Source organism: Ovis aries, chromosome 12 (genome assembly GCF_016772045.2).
Source record: "Ovis aries strain OAR_USU_Benz2616 breed Rambouillet chromosome 12, ARS-UI_Ramb_v3.0, whole genome shotgun sequence".
Lineage (NCBI taxonomy): Eukaryota > Metazoa > Chordata > Mammalia > Artiodactyla > Bovidae > Ovis > Ovis aries.
Window position 1 is genome coordinate 65,067,976 of NC_056065.1, and position 18,490 is coordinate 65,086,465.

The window sequence follows — 18,490 nt, forward strand, 5'->3', positions numbered from 1 at the left end:
GATAGTGCTTCTTTCTCCTGGATAGAAGACAATGGAACCAGAGGTTCTATCTCTTAATCCAAGTTGTGGTTACATGCATGTTCCTTTAATTATTATTATTTAAAAATGTATAAATAGCATTATGTTTCCTTTTCTGTGTGTTAAATATTGCACAATTAAAATATTAGAGAATAATGAGTAGTTTTCTATATTATTCTGAAGCTGAGTCTATCATTGGTGATAAAATGCACTTTCTGTGACTTTGAAACTGCTTGTCCTTTCTTCAAAAAGGCTATTATCCCAAAGGCTGCAAATCTCTTTTGTGCTCTTCTGCCTAACTATGAACAAATTCCCTCAGGGTGCTGATCACATGAGTGAATCTGATACAGTCACTCCCACCCCCAATAAGTTTAATGAGGACATATGTGTAAATAAACATCATAAGTGGAAAGAGTTGTGTTCTCTGATTCTTCCTGGGAAGGTGAGACAAAAATAACATCATCACTTTAACCTGGGTGACTGTCTGTAGAACTGCTGCTGCAATGGCCACTGTGAGGTGGTGGTCAGGACTCTTCAGGGGGCTGTCCACCAGCTCAGGGATTTAATTTCTTACTTCCAATGAGAACCAGACATTTTAAACTTCATTTATCATTTACAATGTCAGCCAATTTTTCTTCCCAATAATGGGAGAGCCAATTTTTTCACCCTCAGGTAAGTGTTACGCTATGATCACAACCTCCCTAATCAACTTCACTAGTAACCACTTTTATCTACACTAATTTTTTCTGCCTCTGGGGACAACAGATATCTGAAGACATCTATCGAATCATCTTTTCATCAAGCTGTTATATGTGTACTGTTTTTAAATGCTTCTCTTATCTCTGAGTTCTAAAGAAAAGACTCTATTAAGGAGAACTAAGGAGAGTTTCTTTTCTCCTTTAGAGCAAACACTTATTTACTTAATTTTGACACACTGAAATAGCATGCTTTGCAGTCTGGCATGTGCTAAAGCTTCCAGAGACGTTGATTAAATTGGCTCATGTGTTTACACTAAAATTATGAAGAGAATCCCATTTTTCACACAGCATAATGCCCGTGTGTGTGTGTGTGTGTTTTAAACTGAATCAGATCATTGGGTTTCCAGAATTCAGCTAAGAAATCTTTCTGCAGGTCTGAGAGGTTTACTTTTCCTACATACTGACCCATAGGAATCAGGAAATTATTATTTATTATGCAGTTTTATGGGCTTCCCTGGTGGCTCAGACAGTAAAGAATCCGCCTGCAATGAGGGAGACCTGTTCGAACCCTGGGTTGGGAAGATCCCCTGGAGGAAGGTATAGCAACCCACTCTAGTATTCTTGCCTAGCGAATCCTTATGGACAAAGGAGCCTGGTGGGCTACAGTCCATGGGGTCACAAAGAGCTGGACACGACTGAAGCACAGCACATGCAGTTGTATAAAATGAATTTGTTTCCCCCTTGAGTGGAAGGACAATCCCATACCTGCTAACAGCAGATTTATTAAGAATGAAGGCGAGCAGTGCTACACCTTCGGTTGATGCGCCACATAGAGTGCATTCTTACTGCCTTTGTAATCTCAGTCCAGTGAACTAATGTCTTGGAACTTTACTTTTCTCCGAAAAAAAATAGAGGTGAAAAATTCTATCTTATAGGACTGGGGCTTAGGTGAAATAATGTATCCCTGGTGCTTATCACAGTGTCTGATGCTTGGAAAGAACACCTTAGCAATTAGAAACAACCCAAAAATGCCCTTGGACAGGAAATTGGGTAAATGAACCACACTATGTTCATACAGTGGAGTATTAGCAGCTGAAACGAATGCACTGAAGCAATACACAATGCTGGATGCCCCCCAGCAGAACTAGTTCCTACTTCTAGCAACTAGAACAAAGAGTAAGTCCTGAAACATTGCACGGAGCATGATACACACTATAAAGTTAACAACAAAAAAAATAGGGACTTCTCTGGGGGTCCAATGGTTAAAAATCTGCAAGGGACACAGGTTCGATCCCTAGTCGGGGAACTAAGATCCTGCGTCCCACAACTACTGAGCGCACGTGCTCTAGAACCTATACATCACAGCCCACATGCTGCAACTGAGACCTGGCACAGCCAAATAGATAAATTAATTTTTTTTAGTCTAAAATAAATCTTCTGCTTTTTAAGCACATAGAGAGATGGAATAAAGGAAAGTGGGGACATGATGTTTGAGGTGGAGGAACACATGCATGGGTGGGAAGTAAGTAACCTCTAGGTTGTTGTTAAGATCCTAGCTTTGTTTTCTTTGTTTTGATTTCATGGGTGCTTATTATTACTATTTTTTAAAAAATAATCAACTGAAGAAATGCAAGTCATGAACTACTAGCAACGGTGTGGCCTGCTGTGAGAGTTAGGATTGCCCCACTTCCCTGAGGTTTCATGCTCAGATTGTATAGACAATCTGAGGTCCTTCACCTTTGATCTCAAGCACGTGATAAGGACCCCTGAGCCTGTGTGTCCTCCTTCGCAGGGATGGCAGACACATTTGCAGAGTCGCTTTTCCTAGAGAATTCTCTTGTCCATGCAATGTGCATATGTCTGAGTACTAACCAAACATCCTCGTTTCCATGCTTTGATATTTCCAATAATGGAGTTAATGAAAGTTAGTAACAATCACAGAACGTTAGTGCCAAAAGGACCTTAGAGACCTGTTCGCTGTTTTAAAATGAGGAATCTGAGGCCTGCACCTCACCCATGCTAACAAATGGTGCTGTCTCTATGAGGATCACGAATCACATGAATTTAAATAGAGACCGCTTGATTAACTAATTAAATATTCATTACTCTCCTGTTGTATCCCAGGCGATAAATGCTAAAAATTCTAACCCAAAAATTTCCACAGGGAACACAAAACCCTAATAGTGCCATCTTTATGAAGTATCTTGGAGTTTCCTAGGGAAACTCATGGTGCTAATGATAAAGAACCCACCTACCAATGCAGGAGACATAAGAGATGTGGGTTCCATCCCTGGGTTAGGAAGATCCCCTGGAGAAGGAAATGGCAACCCACTCCAGTATTCTTGCCTGGAGAATCCTAAAGACAGAGGAGACTGGTGGGCTACAGTCTGTAGGGTCACAAAGAGTCAGACACGACTGAAGTGACTCAGCAGGCAGGCAGGCATTACATAAATGTGTTGTTTGCTCAGTCATGTCTGACTCTGTGTGACCCCATGGGTTGTAGCCTACCAGGCTCTTCTGTCCATGAGATCTTCCAGGCAAGAATACTGGAGTGAATAGCCATTCCCTTCTCCAGGAGATCTTCCCAACCCAAGGATCGAACTTGGGTCTAAGATTTATATATAAATATCTTCATGCCTTTCCTGTCTGGGACCCAGAGCTGTTCAACAAACTCATCACTGAAAACTTGGCTAAGAACAGGAAGGATGCCCCCAAAAGTGTCTGAGCAGCCATGGTGGGTACCAGAATATTCATGTTTCCCACTAACAAGAACCCTCTCGGGCTCTCCTTTGGAGCCTGTTTATGCTAACTTTAGACCCAACTCTAACAAGTGTGCCTGTGCTGCTTCTAAAGTGAAGTCACACAGTCGTGTCCAACTCTTTGCAGCCCCATGGACTGTAGCCTGCCAGGCTTCTCTGTCCATGGGGTTTTCCAGGCAAGAGGACTGGAGTGGGTTGCCATTATGGAGTCAAAGCAGAAACTGAGAAGAAAGTGGAAAGAGGACTGATACCTTCTCTGACAAGGAGAAATGAAAGGAAGAGCTCAAAAGCAGACAGAGCACAAAAGCCTGGAGTTCAAGGTCATTTTACTTAAAGAGAGCCAGCTCTAGCCTTCTTAGAGACTCCGGGGCTATCCCAGTATTACAGAAGAGCGTTGTGATTTAAGGTGAGGAGAGTGGCTGCTGGTCGTCAAGTGAAAGCTAAGTAATGTTTGAGATAGACAGCTATTCAAGAGTATACAGTTTAGAAGACTTGCACCCAGAGTGGCTCAAATGAATGACGTTTTGGCCCTTAAAGAAGGAAAGCTGTAAGAAATCTGGAAAAACTCAACTTTGTAAAATGGCTTTTCTGTCCAGCCAGAGAAAGAGAGGAGACTGTTTAACCTCTGTCATCATCCAAGATTCTGCCCTGCCTGTGTAAAATGCAGTGAGAGGGGACCTGTTTCTGAAACAGGACGTCTGCCTTATTTGAATAATCATATCTGTTGTTGTTCAGTCGTGTCCAACTCTCTGCAGCTCCATGGACTGGAGCACGCCAGGCTTCCCTGTCCTTCACCATCTCCCGGAGCTTGCTCAAACTCATGTCCATTGAACCAGTGATGCTATCCAAACATCTTGCCCTCCATCGTCCCCTTCTCCTTCCTGCCTTCAATCTTTCCCAGCATCAGAGTCTTTTCTAATGAGTCGGCTCTGTGCATCAGGTGGCCAGAGTATTAGAGCTTCAGCTTCAGCATCAGCCCTTCCAATGACTATTCAGGACTGATTTCCTTTAGGGTGGACTGGTTGGATCTCCTTGCAGTCCAAGGAACTCTCAAGAATCTTCTCTAACACCACAGTTCAAAAGCATCAATTCTTCGCCGTTCAGCCTTCTTTATGGTCCAACTCTCACATCCATACATGACTACTAGAAAGGATGGCAAAAATTAGATTATATACATGAAAGTGCCTTAGAACTGTGAAAGTTGATGCTGGTATCAGATATTTTCATTCTTTTTCTTTTCTATCAGAGCTGATATTATTTTAAATCTAGATCTTACCCACAGGGGAAACCTCCTTTAAGCCTTATTATCTGTCATGGGAGGCCTGAAGGGTTTCCAGTCACTCGTGCCCCTCTCCGTGGCCCCTGCAGGGAATGTCAGGTAAGGTTGCCTACCACACCTAGACGAAAGCGGAAGAGGCTCTTCCAAAGCCACTCCCCCCCACCCCCGCCCCCAGCCACTAAACCAGTAGGCACTAATGTCAAGTGAGAGAAATTCTGGATCATGTGTCTCTTACCCCAGCATCCTGAACCCCCTGGGAACACCCACAACTCTTTGCCAGGTAGAAACTACTGTCATTAAGACCACATTGCCCCCAAGTCCTTCCCCTCACATCCATGATCTTCTCTGCTCTCCTTACCTTCTTAGTTTTGCCCTACAAACCACACCCATCTCATTGAGGATACTGTTAAATAGCAAATAATAGGGAATCAGGGCAAGGGCTGCTCAGACATGCCTCCCCACTTACTCCACATTACAGTGGAATTTCAGTTCCAAAAAGTCACATTTGCTGTCACCAGTATCAAAGATGTTTAGGGGCAAGGTCAAGTTCTTGGCTCGTCTACAGCCAGCACACAGCCATACAGTCAGCTGAATACCGTGCTCACACCTTTGTAAAATATACATTTTAATATCATAATTAGGATATGTTTTTTAAAGAAACTTCTAAAAAATATTTATTTATTTTATTTTTGGCTGCAGTGGGTCTTAGTTGTGGCATGCGGGCTCTTCCTTGTGGAGCACAGACTTAGTTGCCCCATGGCATATGGGATCTTAGTTCCCCGACCAGGGATTGAACCCACGTCCCCTGCATTGGAAGGCGGATTCTTAACCACTGGACTGCCAACGAAATCCCAGGATATATTTTCTTGTTATACTTACACACAGCATTGAAATGTGCCATGTGCTGCTTACCTGTGCTTTTTGTTTTAATTATAGATGTGTATCCAAAGGAAAAACAATGAGCACACACCTCCCAGTAACACCAACATAAATAATATGTACACTGAAAGGAAATTGTGTTCCTTAAGTTGTAGAAACTGATAGGCTATTATGAAACACATCTGTAGGATTACTCTCATGACATTTAGCCTTAGTATGATTTCAGAGCACTTCAGTGGAAAAGTCTGCAAAAAATAAAAGACTGCCCCAAAGTTTAGACGCTCGGCATTTTTCACCTGAGGGAACTGGGAAACACTGAAAATATATACTTAACTACTCTTTGTTTTTCAGCATGCACATCTCTGAAAGCCAACAAGAATTCTTCAGAATGCTGGATGAAAAAATTGAAAAGGTAAGAAGTGAAGCAACTGCATATTTCAAGGGGAATGTTGCCTCATGAGTTAAGAGTAACAATGTTCTGGTGTCTGTGATACAAAGCTGTTCTTGCAAGGGGGTGGTTAGAATTAACAGCAGTCACCCCACACACGCAACTCGGAAGGTGGCTGTGAGAAGGGTCAATGTATGACTGAGCTTGCCAGGATCCTGGGCTACCGCTGATCTTTCACTGAAGCGTGGAAACTCAGTGAGACTGTCGAGAGCCTTTGCCTAAACAGTGTTGCTATCATTGTGTATTGTCCACCCCGATCCCCTGCTCCGTTCTCAGGTTGCAGGCAAGGAGGTCCTTAGTGCCTGCTTACTACATGCCCAGGGCTTCTCTGACTTCTTTACAAATGTCACAAACATGTTGCAGTCAATACCTGCTTGAGGGAGCTGGCCATGAGATGAGTAACACGTGCATTTTACAGACAAAGAAACTGAGGCTTAGAATGCCTCAGTATAACTTAGCCAGGTTTGCAAAGCTAATAGTGGTAGAGTTAGAATTCCAGCCCATGTCTGTCTGACTCCAAAGCAGAACCTCCAAGTCACTTCTCCATACGGGTGTGGATTTTACAATGACGTGAAGATTCAAAGTTGATCCATGTGGAAATTTAACCCATATTTACGCTCTCAGAGTGCCATATGCAAATCAACTGAATGGAGAGTAGAGTATGGTAATCATTAAAGGTTTGCATGCTCATAGAATTTCAGTTTATCACTGCAGGGAGTGAATTTTAAATGCTAAAGTCATACATTTGAGAACTGTAATTTGAAAGCCTTATTCTAAAGAAGAGTTAAGTTCTAAATTCAGAACATATCCCAACTATGGTTAAGGCATCACCGACCAAGTTAACTTTTGAAATGTTTTCCATTTTAATTTTTATTTCTTTTTTATGGTTTGTAGTCCTTGAGTATTTCTTCATGAATTCCTAGGTTGTGTATATATCAGTCAGTGGAAGAGAGTGAAGGTCTTAAATTCATCTGTATTTCAGTAGCAGACTCCACTCTGAGGTAGACCCCTGCCCCAAAAGAATCATTATAAAATTTTCTAATGCACCATTAAAAGACCAGCATATATTATCAATGTAAAAACTAGAAATGGGTAATGAATTAAAATAATAATTTAATCTATAGTGTTCATTGGCTGTGCTCACATACTTATTTGAGTATATATTTTTCTTTTTTACTTTTAGTGAAATTTTAGCTTATGTATAACTTTTTAGATTGAAAACATCATCTAAGAATAATTAGCAATTTTTACATATTGATTCAAAAGCTGACTAACTTGCCAATAACCTTTTGTTTTCAGTAAAGAGAAACCTAAAAAGAAATATTTTGTTCCCACTCTAATGGTGAAGATTTTTTTTCTCTGTTTGGATTATTTCTCCTGCACTAACATTTTGGCAATAAAAATATATGCTTATTAGTTAGAGGTAATCTGCAAAAATTGAAACCTGAATTGTAAGTTATCTTTTTAAGCAACATTTACAAACCCTGACAAAGTGTTGAAAATGATCTAATCTCTTTCCAGTGTGTCTCCATAACTGAAATTCTACCTCTTGTTACTCAAAACTGAAATTCATTGTTCTCTTCTGGAATTCGATTTCCTGTCTTACTTTGCATCTAAGGTGTAGGCAATCATGTGTTTAATGCAACAAAAGCGAAGTTTATAACTTGATCATTTGTTTGGTGCAACTTTCCTTGGACAAAGGAGCATTTGTAGATTCAGCATAAACAGTGTTCCCACTATATATTGAACACATTCATATTCAAAAAAGGAGCAGTTATATAATCTGTGATAATTGCCCAGTTACAGGATTCTAAGGGAGTTTTCTATCAACTCCGAGCCAAACTTTCCTGTTTCTCCTCCCTTACCTAAAGTTCATCCTTCTGAATTTTGTGAATATGCTATCCTTTGTATCATCTAAACATTAAGCCTCCCTCAAATTAAAATTTTTCATCATAATATATATGTTTGGCTTAATATAATCTTCACAATAGTTTATATAACCAAAATTGGAAATTACATTCTTGTGAACTATTTTGCTGACTCTTTACCATTGCTGAATATTTCTTTGCTCCAACTAGCATGTGGACAACCATAAATGCAATTCAAAACTATTCTTTAGGTTTTGTGGTGGTGTTCAGTCACTAAGTTGTATTCAGTTCTTTGCAACCCCATGAACTTCCGCGTCCCTGTCCTTCACTATCTCCCAGCATTTGCTCAGACTCATGTCCATTGAGTCGGTGATGCCATCCAACCATCTCATCCTCTGTCACTCCCTTCTCCTTTTGCCTTGAATCTTTCCCAGCATCAGGCTCTTTTCCAGTAAATCAGCTCAGCTCATCAGATGGCCAAAGCACTGGAGCCTCAGCTGTAGCCATGGTCCTTCTAATAAATATTCAGGGTTGATTTCCTTTAGGATTGACTGGTTGGATCTCCTTGCAGTCCAAGGACTCTAAAGAGTCTTCTCCAGCACCACAGTTCAAAAGCATCAATTCTTCCGCACTCAGTCTTCTTTATGGTCCAACTCTCACATCCATACATGACCACTGGAAAAACCATAGCTTTGACAAGATGGACCTTGTCAGCAAAGTAATGTCTCTGCTTTTTAATACATTATCTAGGTTTGCCATGGCTTTTCTTCCAAGGAGCAAGCGTCTTGTAATTTCAAGTCTGCTGTCACCATCTGCAGTGATTTTGGAGCCCAAGAAAATAAAACTTGTCATTGCTTGTACTTTTTCCAAATTTATTTGCCCAGAAGTGATGGGCCCAGATGCCATGATCTTAGTTTTTTGAATATTGATTTTCTAGCCAGCTTTTTCACTCACCTCTTTCACCCTCATCAAGATGCTCTTCAGTTCAGTTCCTCTTCACTTTCTGCCATTAGAGTGGTGGTATCTTCATATCTGAGGTTGATATTTCTCCCGGCAATCTTGATTCCAGCTTGTGATTCATCCAGCCCAGCATTTCACATGATGTATTCTGCATAGAAGTTAAATAAACAGGGTGACAATATACCACCTTGAGGTACTCCTTTCCCAGTTTTGAACCAGTCAGTTGTTCCATGTCCAGTTCTAACTGTTGCTTCTTGACACACATACAGGTTTCTCAGGAGACAGGTAAGGTGGTCTAGTATTCCCATCACTTTAAGAATCTTCCGCAGTTTGTTGTGATCTACATAGTCAAAGATTTTAGTGTAGTCAATGAAGCAGAAGTAAATGTTTTTCTGGAATTCCCTTGCTTTCTCTATGATCCAACAAATGTTGGCAATTTGATCTTTGGTTCCTCTGCCTTTTCTAAATCCAGCTTGTACATTTGGGAGTTCTCAGTTCACATAGTATTGAAGCCTAGCTTGAAGGATTTTGAGCATAACCTTACTAGCATGGGAAATGAGTGCGATTATCCAGTAGTTTGAACATTCTTTGTCATTGCCCTTCTTTGAGATTGGAATGAAAACTGACCTTTTCCAGTCCTGTGGTCCCTGCTGAGTTTTCCAAATTTGCTGACATATTGAGTGCAGCACTTTAACCGCATCATCTTTTTGGATTTTAAATAGTTCAGCTGGAATTCCATCATCTTCACTAGCACTACCGTTGTTTGTTTTATAGGGTTGACTTAAAAAATTAAACTCATCCTGAAAATTGGAGTCATTCTGAAAGGCCTTGATTTTTGAGACTTAATTTTTCTCTGGATTCCTTTTTTCTTCCTTAAATTGTTCAGAAGCAAAGCTGAGTGAATCTGTAGTGATTTAAACCTGCCCTTCCTTGATTCATCCTTTGTATTTATTGAATGTCTCCAGGGCATGATACCTTTGAGCTCTCCTCTCCATACCAAAAGAAATCTCTGCTCTGTCTCCTCAAGGTATATGCAAAAGTACCATTGATATAAGATAATATTTATTGTGAAATTTAGTATGGATGACTCTACTTCCCGAGTGGCATAGTGGTAAAGTATCCACCTGCCAATGCAGGAGATGCAAGAGACGTGGATCAGGCAGATGCCCTGGAGGAGGAAATGGCAACCCACTCCAGTATTCTCGCCCAGAAAATCCCATGGACAAGGACCCTGGCAGGCTACATGGGGTCGCAGAGTCGGACACAACTGAGCGCGCGTGCGCACGCGCGCACGCACGCACACACACACAAACACACACACACACACTACTTCAGAAAGAATCATGGTGCTGAGCTGCAGTTTACTTTTGCACCCCAACTGGGCAAGCAGTGTTGTAAGAAGTTACCGGTGGCAAAGAAAAGCAAGTAGCAAAAATGAATTAATTATTTAGCACTTATGAGTACCAGGCATTATGCGATGACTCAGGACAGAAAAACAGGAAACGGGGGATACAAAATAAGTAGGAAGCAGTCCCTTGCCTTGAGGAGCTCAGTTCTAAAAGTAAATGTCTTTGAAAAGGTAATTACTTTAACCCTGGAGGAGTCCTTCATCCAGCACCCCCACCTCCAGTATCACCATGAATCAGATGTTCCTTTATTGAATGCAGACGTTTCAGGAGTCAAGTGCTGAAACTTGAGGTCTGTGAAGCAGGCAGTTGGGACATCTTTGGCCACTTGACACCATTTCACTCTGCTGGCATGAGGAAAGCGAAGGCACTGAGCTGCATCTGAAGATGACCACGGGAGAGATTTTTATCAGGGGAGCAATGAGAGTTCTGCTGCTGCTAAGTCGCTTCAGTCATGTCCGACTCTGTGCGACCCCAGAGACGGCAGCCCACCAGGCTCCCCCGTCCCTGGGATTCTCCAGGCAAGAACACTGGAGCGGGGTGCCATTTCCTTCTCCAATGCATGAAAGTGAAAAGTGAAAGTGAAGTCGCTCAGTCATGTCCGACTCTTCGAGACCCCATGGACTGCAGCCTACCAGGCTCCTCCATCCATGGGATCTTCAGGCAAGAGTACTGGAGTGGGTTGCCATTGCCTTCTCCATTGAGAGTTCACAGGAGCATTATAACCTCTGATCTACATTTCCTTTTCCTTTTGGAAAGTAAAAATCCTGTGAAAAATGAGAGCACCTCATTTATCTTTACCTCATTATTTTTTACAAGTACTTACCTGTTATTCTGTGACAAACTGTAGTTGTGCCTGACAATTCGCAGGCTCCTGAATCTTATGTAAAGTGATGACATTTGCCTAGTATTGCATCTTAAAGAAAATGACGGTTCACTGCAGAGGAAGATAATATTTTAAACTTGTCTTTCAGTATAATCAGAGGAGAAAGAAGAGATCTAGATTATTAAAATGTGGCCCTGTGGAGGAGATTTTGAATATGATACCAAAGACAGATCACATCAGATTTTAATATACGCTTTCTAAAATACATTTAAATTTACTTGTAAGAAGAAGAAAAAGTAAATACATTTTTAAAGTATCTGCCTTAAGAGTATCTTTTCCAGGCAAACACAGGGATTTATATTTTGCTTTAGGAAGATTTAAGAACAGCAGCCAATGACTGGGAAATCTTTTGCCTTCTGAAAGAGAACCCTGAATATTAAATAAAGAATGTCTCCTCGGCACAGAGCTATTTCCATCTCGTTAGTTTTCCGCATGCAAGGCATCTTAAGCTTTGCATCATGGGCATCTTTTGGGAATTTTGTTAAAGTTATAAAAACACTCCCTATAAAAAGGCACATGCTATCATATACACAACATTCTGAAGTAAAACTTTAGAATTTATACCTCGCTGGAGCCTGTCCTTGGTCCCCAAGCAAAAAACCTGTGCATTTTACTGGTATGCTTTGCTCAGATCCAGGGCCCAATGACACGCATGAGCACCCATGAGTCTCATCAGCATCTCGTCTTATTCATGTGTATCTCTGACTTAAAATTAGGAAACCAAGCACAGATCAACTCCAACACAACCCTGTCTGCTTCCTCTCTCATCTCCCTTCTCTTTGAAAATAGCTCATAGTACTTCACCACCCCCGCACATGCGTGAGCCATCCGTGTGCCACTGTACTTCACGTATTCCTGTACAATTTTAAGACTCTGCCTCTGTTGACCAGAATTATTCAATGTGACATTTTGAGGAAATGTCTAAGAAAGAGCAGCGGGTGGATTTTAAATCAGCTGATTTTTAAAGATGTTTATCTGTAGACCTCTACATTTATTGCAAAATCATTTATACTCAGAAAATGTTTGGGTTCCGGAAATGGCCTGAGTGCCTTGACCTCAGAACTAGTTGGTGAGAAAGATCATGATAAGTCTGCATTTCTAAATTTATTTCAAGGGCTCCTTTTCTTAATATGTCAGAACTCCGTTATGAATCAGTGTGTCGCAGATCAAAAGGTGTTTGCTTTCCATCTGGTGAAGAGACTGACTTGTGTGTAATTATGAACTGTGATTTGGGGTTCTATGTATAAACTCTTCCTGTAGTAGAGAGTTTAACCTCAGAGCTGCTATAGATCGAAGATAATGCCTGGCACCTGCAGGTGATGATAGGTTTTACTTTCAGCTGGTGCATTTAAAGGTTTCCTCAGGGCCAACAGTGATGAGAAACATTGGGACTGTTTTATCAAATCCTCAACAATGTCACCCGGCCTGGCCCATGTGTACAGATGAAGTCATAGCTTGTCCCTCCCACCCAGCTTGCCAATTTTGCTAACAACCTGGACCTTCAGCACTGGCGAAGAGATGGCTCTTGGCGGCCTGAATATTTTAGAAGTGGGCTGGGCTATCGATATCGTTGCATTAAACAGTTCCTTGCTCCACAGGAAACACAACAGGGCCCTGCTCTTGCTAATTACCAAACCATTCCTATGTCTCCTTTCCCTTCATCCCCCGCCTCGCCTACTCTCTGCCCTGTATGCATCTTGCCTCATTCATCGGCCAAATTAAAGCTGTGACTACGACGGTAAGGACGTGGCTCAGCCCTGTTTTGTTTCTCTCCCTACTGCATAGCTTAATGCAGGTGACTTCTTACTTGAATTCAACTTGAAATGTACCACATACGTGCCTGTGTGCTGTCGCTTCAGTCGTGTCTGACTCTTTGCGACCCCATGGACTATAGCCCGCCAGGCTCCTCTGTCCGTGGGATTCTCCAGGCAAGATTCTCGAGTGGGTTGCCATTTCCTCCTCCAGGGGATCTTCCCCACCCAGGGATCGACCTGCGTCTCTTCCATCTCCTGCACTGGCAGCGGGTTCTTTACCACTCACGCCACCCGCTTAGTCACGGTGGTAACATGGCGCAGGAACCACTGGTGATGTGTATACACACCGTGGGCTTTGAGGACCCCCTTGTTCCCCAGCATCCCAGGTAGCTACTAGTCATGAGGGACGCGGCCAAGGAAAATAAAGCGGGCAGCGAGCCTAGAAGAAATACGGCACAACCAGTCTCCACTCTCTCTCTTTTTTTCTGGAGGGCTTGATTTTCAGAGACTTCTCGAGGTTCTATCAGCCTGAAACCTGAGGGAGTAGCAAAGGAGAGATGAGTGCAGGTTCCAGAACAAGGGAGTACAAGAATGCAGACAAAACCCATGCCTTTTTTATGAATGCGGTGAGGCTGACGGTGCTCTGAACTCAGCGGCAACATGGGGCACAGCTGGTGAACGGTGCCATGTTGCTGGGCGTGCAAGGGAAGACCGCCCGAGAAGCCACTCAGCAGGGAGACAGTGACACAGGCTTGAGTCATTTTCTTGCCTTGTTCCCTTTTGGCTTCTCCTTCCCATCCTCTTCCTCGGCTGTCTGTTTCCCTTCCTCCCCATGGCTTTTCCACTCTTCACCTTTAGCAGCCAGGGGACATTGCTTTCACCATGCAGAGAACACTCGGGGACTGCTGATGTTTTATTTAAGAATCTCGAAAAGGACTCGAAGCATTACATAGATGGTACCCTAAGGATGAACACTGGACCTCGTTCATCTTTGTTTCCCTCAAACCTAGCAGAAGGCCTAACAGAAGGTTAGAACGTGTTCTCCCCAGCCGTGGGCCCAGGACACCCACTCCTCGCTGCGCTCTGGGCCTTCTCTCCCTCGTATCTGGCTCGTTCACTGCCCTGTGCCTTCTGCGGGCAGGGACCTCCCATTCGTAGCTGCAGTCCTCTTCCTGGCCAAATGCATGTGCTTCCTATGCCTTTCCTCACCCCTCTGTGTAGGGAGGAAGGAAAGGAACCAGATTATCACACTCTCCTGTCTCTGGTTGGCTAGCCCATGGAGCAGGAAGAGGGTCAAACCCAACATTCTCCACTCTCTCCATCTGTGACTGGGTGGGCCAGTCATCATCCATTAGGCCTCGGTGGGGGATGGGAGGTAGGTGAGGGGATAAGGAGAGGTTGCTGGGTTCTCTAATCCAGCAAGAACTCTGATTCTCATTGACCAACTGCTCTCAGTTAAAAACTGTAAGGAAAGGAGGTATGTGCTTAGCTCCCCAAACCTCTAGCCATGTTCAAAACAAATTCTAGGGTATAAGCAATTTTTTCAGAACAAAGAGCTCTAAAGTTTGTCTGGAAGGCACATGTTTTTCAAGAGATATATCGGGGCCCAGTGGCTAAGGCTCTGCTCCTGATGCAGGGAGGTTCTATCCCTGGTCAGGAACTAGATTCCACATGCCATGCCACAACTAAAGATTCTGCATGCCTCAACGAAGACAGAAGACCCCATGTGCTGCAGCTAAGACCCAGTACAGTCAAATAAATAAAATTTAAAAAAATTTAAGGCATATGGGTTGAAATCCCAGACTTGCTAAAGCCATTGTCCTGAAGGAAGTGAGTCTTAAAGGAGATGTATGAGGCTTCGTGTCCTACAGGAAGTGAATCCTAGGGGGAACCCATGAGGCTCCAGTCCACCAAGTACCTTCCCCTGGCGAGGGGCGAGGGGGTGGTATTGAAATCTTAACTCTTAATACCTGCTGCTGCTGCTGCTAAGTCACATCAGCCATGTCCGACTCTGTGCAACCCCTTAGACAGCAGCCCACCAGGCCCCTATCCCTGGGATTCTCTAGGCAAGAATACTGTGAATAAACTAATTGAAGACATCTCTTTGAATTAAATCCATCAAGTGACCTGGAAATCTTCTGCAAAAATACCACAAATTTTTATAGTGTTTCTTTTTATCATTGTGAGGAATCTAGTATAACCGGGGAAATTGTTATAATATTAGGTGAAAAAAAATTTTAGTTGTGTCTTATCATAGGACTGAAACTATATAAAAATGGCACACATATGGTCAGAGATTTAAGTGAAACTTTGAAGGCGTTCTGATTTATTAGGAAGATAGGTTTCCAACAAAATTTTTTAATTTAATTTCAATTTTGATTGATGGTTTTCTTATAAAATAAGAACAATTTTATAAAATGGCCTTTTGGAGAAGTCTGGCCCCATCTGGAGAGAAATCTTTCTTAAAATGAAAATCGTATCTGCTGTTTGAGCTCTTAGGAAGAGGGCCTCTGAACCCACTGATGATAATTGTATTTTCTGTGACAAGAGTGGGCAGAATACAGCCTATGGGCCAAATCTAGCCCACCAGACAAGCGTGGGTTTATGTGTTTAAATGGATGAGGGGAACAAAATGCAGAATAATGTTTTCTGATATGTGAAACATTATGTGAAGTTCCAACTTCAGTGTCTACAAATAAAGTTTTATTGGAACACAACCATGCTGTTTCTTTTACTTTTATCTTCTTTTGCATTTATGGCTGCCTTCATGCTTATAGCTGCTGTAGAGTTGCATCAGAGACCCTTTGGAATGCAAAGCCTAGAATATTTACTGTTTGGCCCTTCACAGAGAAAGTCTCCAATCCCTGGCTTAAGACACGGCCGAGGGACATGGCATCCCGAGTCCTGTATCCTTGCTTTTCTCTGTCCTCAGCCTTGCTCACCTCCTCATGGGGAAAAGAACGTCATTGACGTCACCTGAGTGCCAACATCCAACAAAACTTGAGAAATAGGTCCCTTACAGTTTCTAAAATATCCTCCTTTTTGCCAGTAGAATGAAGATCTGGGTTTAAGAAACACTTCACGTGTGCTTGCTCAGTCGCTCAGTCGTGTCCAACTCTTCGTAACTCCATGGACTGTAACCCACCAGGCTCCTCTGATCCTAGGATTTCCCAGACAGGAATTCTGGAGTGGGTTGCCATTTCAGGGGATCTTCCTGACCCAGGGATCAAACCCGAGTCTCCTGAGACTTCTGCATTGGCAGGTGGATTCTTTACCACTGAGCCTCTTGGGAAGCCCAATAAACACTTCATGGGGGTTTTAAAGCTGTTTAGTTAATACATTCTCTCTTGGAAATGAAAAGGTCAGTCTGCTAGGATTCTTGTCACTGTGCTTGTTATCATGGTAATCATTCCTATATATGGTCAAAGAAGCAGTCAGAGGCTGTCATACTCCTCCCATTCATTACTAACGAGATCTTTTTCCAACTGAAATAATAACGCGCAAGTCTAATTAGAATAAAGCTCATTAGAGACAGGCATGGCCATTAATGCCTCGATTGATTTTTCTAATGAAATAAGCCGGGGGAGGAGACTTGAACAGCGCAGCTAATTATGTCTGCTTTTCTTCGGCATTACCTCAAAACTTGTTATAAATTGCTGTTGGGCTGTAAACGAAAATGCTGCTGAAACACTCCCTGGTTGAAGAGGCTCTGACACTTGCAGCCCCAAGAAAGAGGTGGGGGGTTGTGGGGGCATCTGCTCCTGGCCCACAGCCCTACAGGAGGAGGAGTGAACAGCAGCCCCTGGGGGTGGCCCGCGTTTCACTTTTCCACCCTTTTCCCGTCTCCTCCACATCATCTTTGTTCTGGATTCTGGCTGGTAGTTCACAGATGCTCAAGCTGTGGAATGCAGCTTTCATGGCCCTGCATTCTTGGTTCAAGGACGGAGCTTAGATGTCAAGATTCCCACAGAAACTTAGATTCAAAGTTGCTGCTAGATGGTGATACATGGGAAAATGTTGGTGGGAAAAGGTATTTGATGGACAGAGAATCAGGATGGCCCATTAAATTCTGCACCACAATACAGCTGGGGCAATTGTGTTTCATTAATCAAGACATTCTTTAGTGCCCAGAAAGCCAGACCATCCCCCAGTGCAGGGTAGAAGGCTCCCCAAGAAGGATGACTGAGTCAAGGAACAGAAACTCAGTAAGCCCACGATTAGGAAGAGAGAGGAGGAAGATGAATCACATAAAGGGAGCAGGCAGGAGGTAAGAGAGTTAACATAGTGCACAGGCCAGAAACCTACAGAGGTTCCCAGAGTCCTTCAGAGAGGCATGGGGAGAGGAGGAGGAATTCTTCCGTTGTCAGGTAGCCTGCTTTATGATGAGCTCAGCAACGCATGTGCGGTGCTATGCCAAGTTGCTACAATCATGTCCAACTCTTTGTGACCCCCATGGACTGTAGCCCGCCAGGCTCCTCTGTCCATGGGATTCTCCAGGCAAGAATACTGGAGTGGGCTGCCATGCCCTCCTCCAGGGGATCTTCCCAACCCAAGAATCAAACCAGGGTTTCCTGCTCTGCGGGCGGATTCTTTACCATAGGAGCTACCAGGGAAGCCCTAACAACGCATGTTTCTACACAAAACTGAGCCTTGTTAAAGCAGACTCCTCTGAACTGCACAAGGATTCCGTGAACTGTTCAAAAGGACGAAGATGAGAGTGCAGTTCTCCTAGGTTCCCGTACTCTGCTGCTCTCCCCAGGCGCCGCTTCCCAGTGAAGTCTGTTACTTTATCAGCAAGATAAAAATCAAAGATGAATAAGGGACATGCACTGTTCTGCAGCCTGTAGTAAGGGAAACAAACATTTGGGCTACAATAACTATAAGGCGTGGTGGTGGGATGGAAGGACCACCGAGAGGGGAAAAGACTAAGTCTCCCTAGAGCTCTTACTTGATGATGTTGGAACATGATCGTAAGACTAAGTAGCTACTAAGTGAAGGCAGGGGCTTCGCTCTCATACTCCCTCCTCCTCAGCCTTCTCTTGCTGTGCTGTGCTTAGTGGCTCAGTCGTGTCGACTCTGCGACCACATGGACTGCAGCCCATCAGGCTTCTTTGTCCATGGGGATTCTCCAGACAAGAATAGTGGAATGGGTTGCCATGCCGTCCTCCAAGGGACCTTCCCAACCGAGGGATCGAACCCAGGTCTCCTGAACTGCAGGCAGACTACCGTCTGAGCTGCTAGGGAAGCCCTTTGAGTTTTAGTAAATTTACTAAACTGTGTGACCATCAGTACAACTCAGTTTTAGAACATTTCCTTCACATCAGTAAGATCCCTCCTGCCTGCTTACAGCCAGTCCTCTGTCCTACCTCCAGCCCCAGGGAACCAATCTGTATATATATTTTTTTTAATGTGTCTAGGTTTTATCATTGCTATTAATTAACAATAGCAATGATTGCTGTAATAAGGGTTTGAATAATTTTATGAATCATAACACATATTACAAACTACTTTCCAAAGCAGCCATACCATTTTACA

At 43.1% G+C, this 18,490-nt stretch overlaps 1 protein-coding gene across 2 annotated transcripts in view; it reads left to right on the forward strand.

The window, feature by feature from the left end:
- Positions 1–18,490, forward strand: part of C12H1orf21 (chromosome 12 C1orf21 homolog) — a 247,069-nt gene that overhangs the window by 211,944 nt on the left and 16,635 nt on the right. For both annotated transcript variants that reach the window (XM_042229198.2, XM_015099359.4), the window contains one exon: positions 5,985–6,045. In XM_042229198.2, coding sequence (XP_042085132.1) covers positions 5,985–6,045 — 61 coding nt within the window. The remainder of the gene's footprint in view (positions 1–5,984; positions 6,046–18,490) is intronic.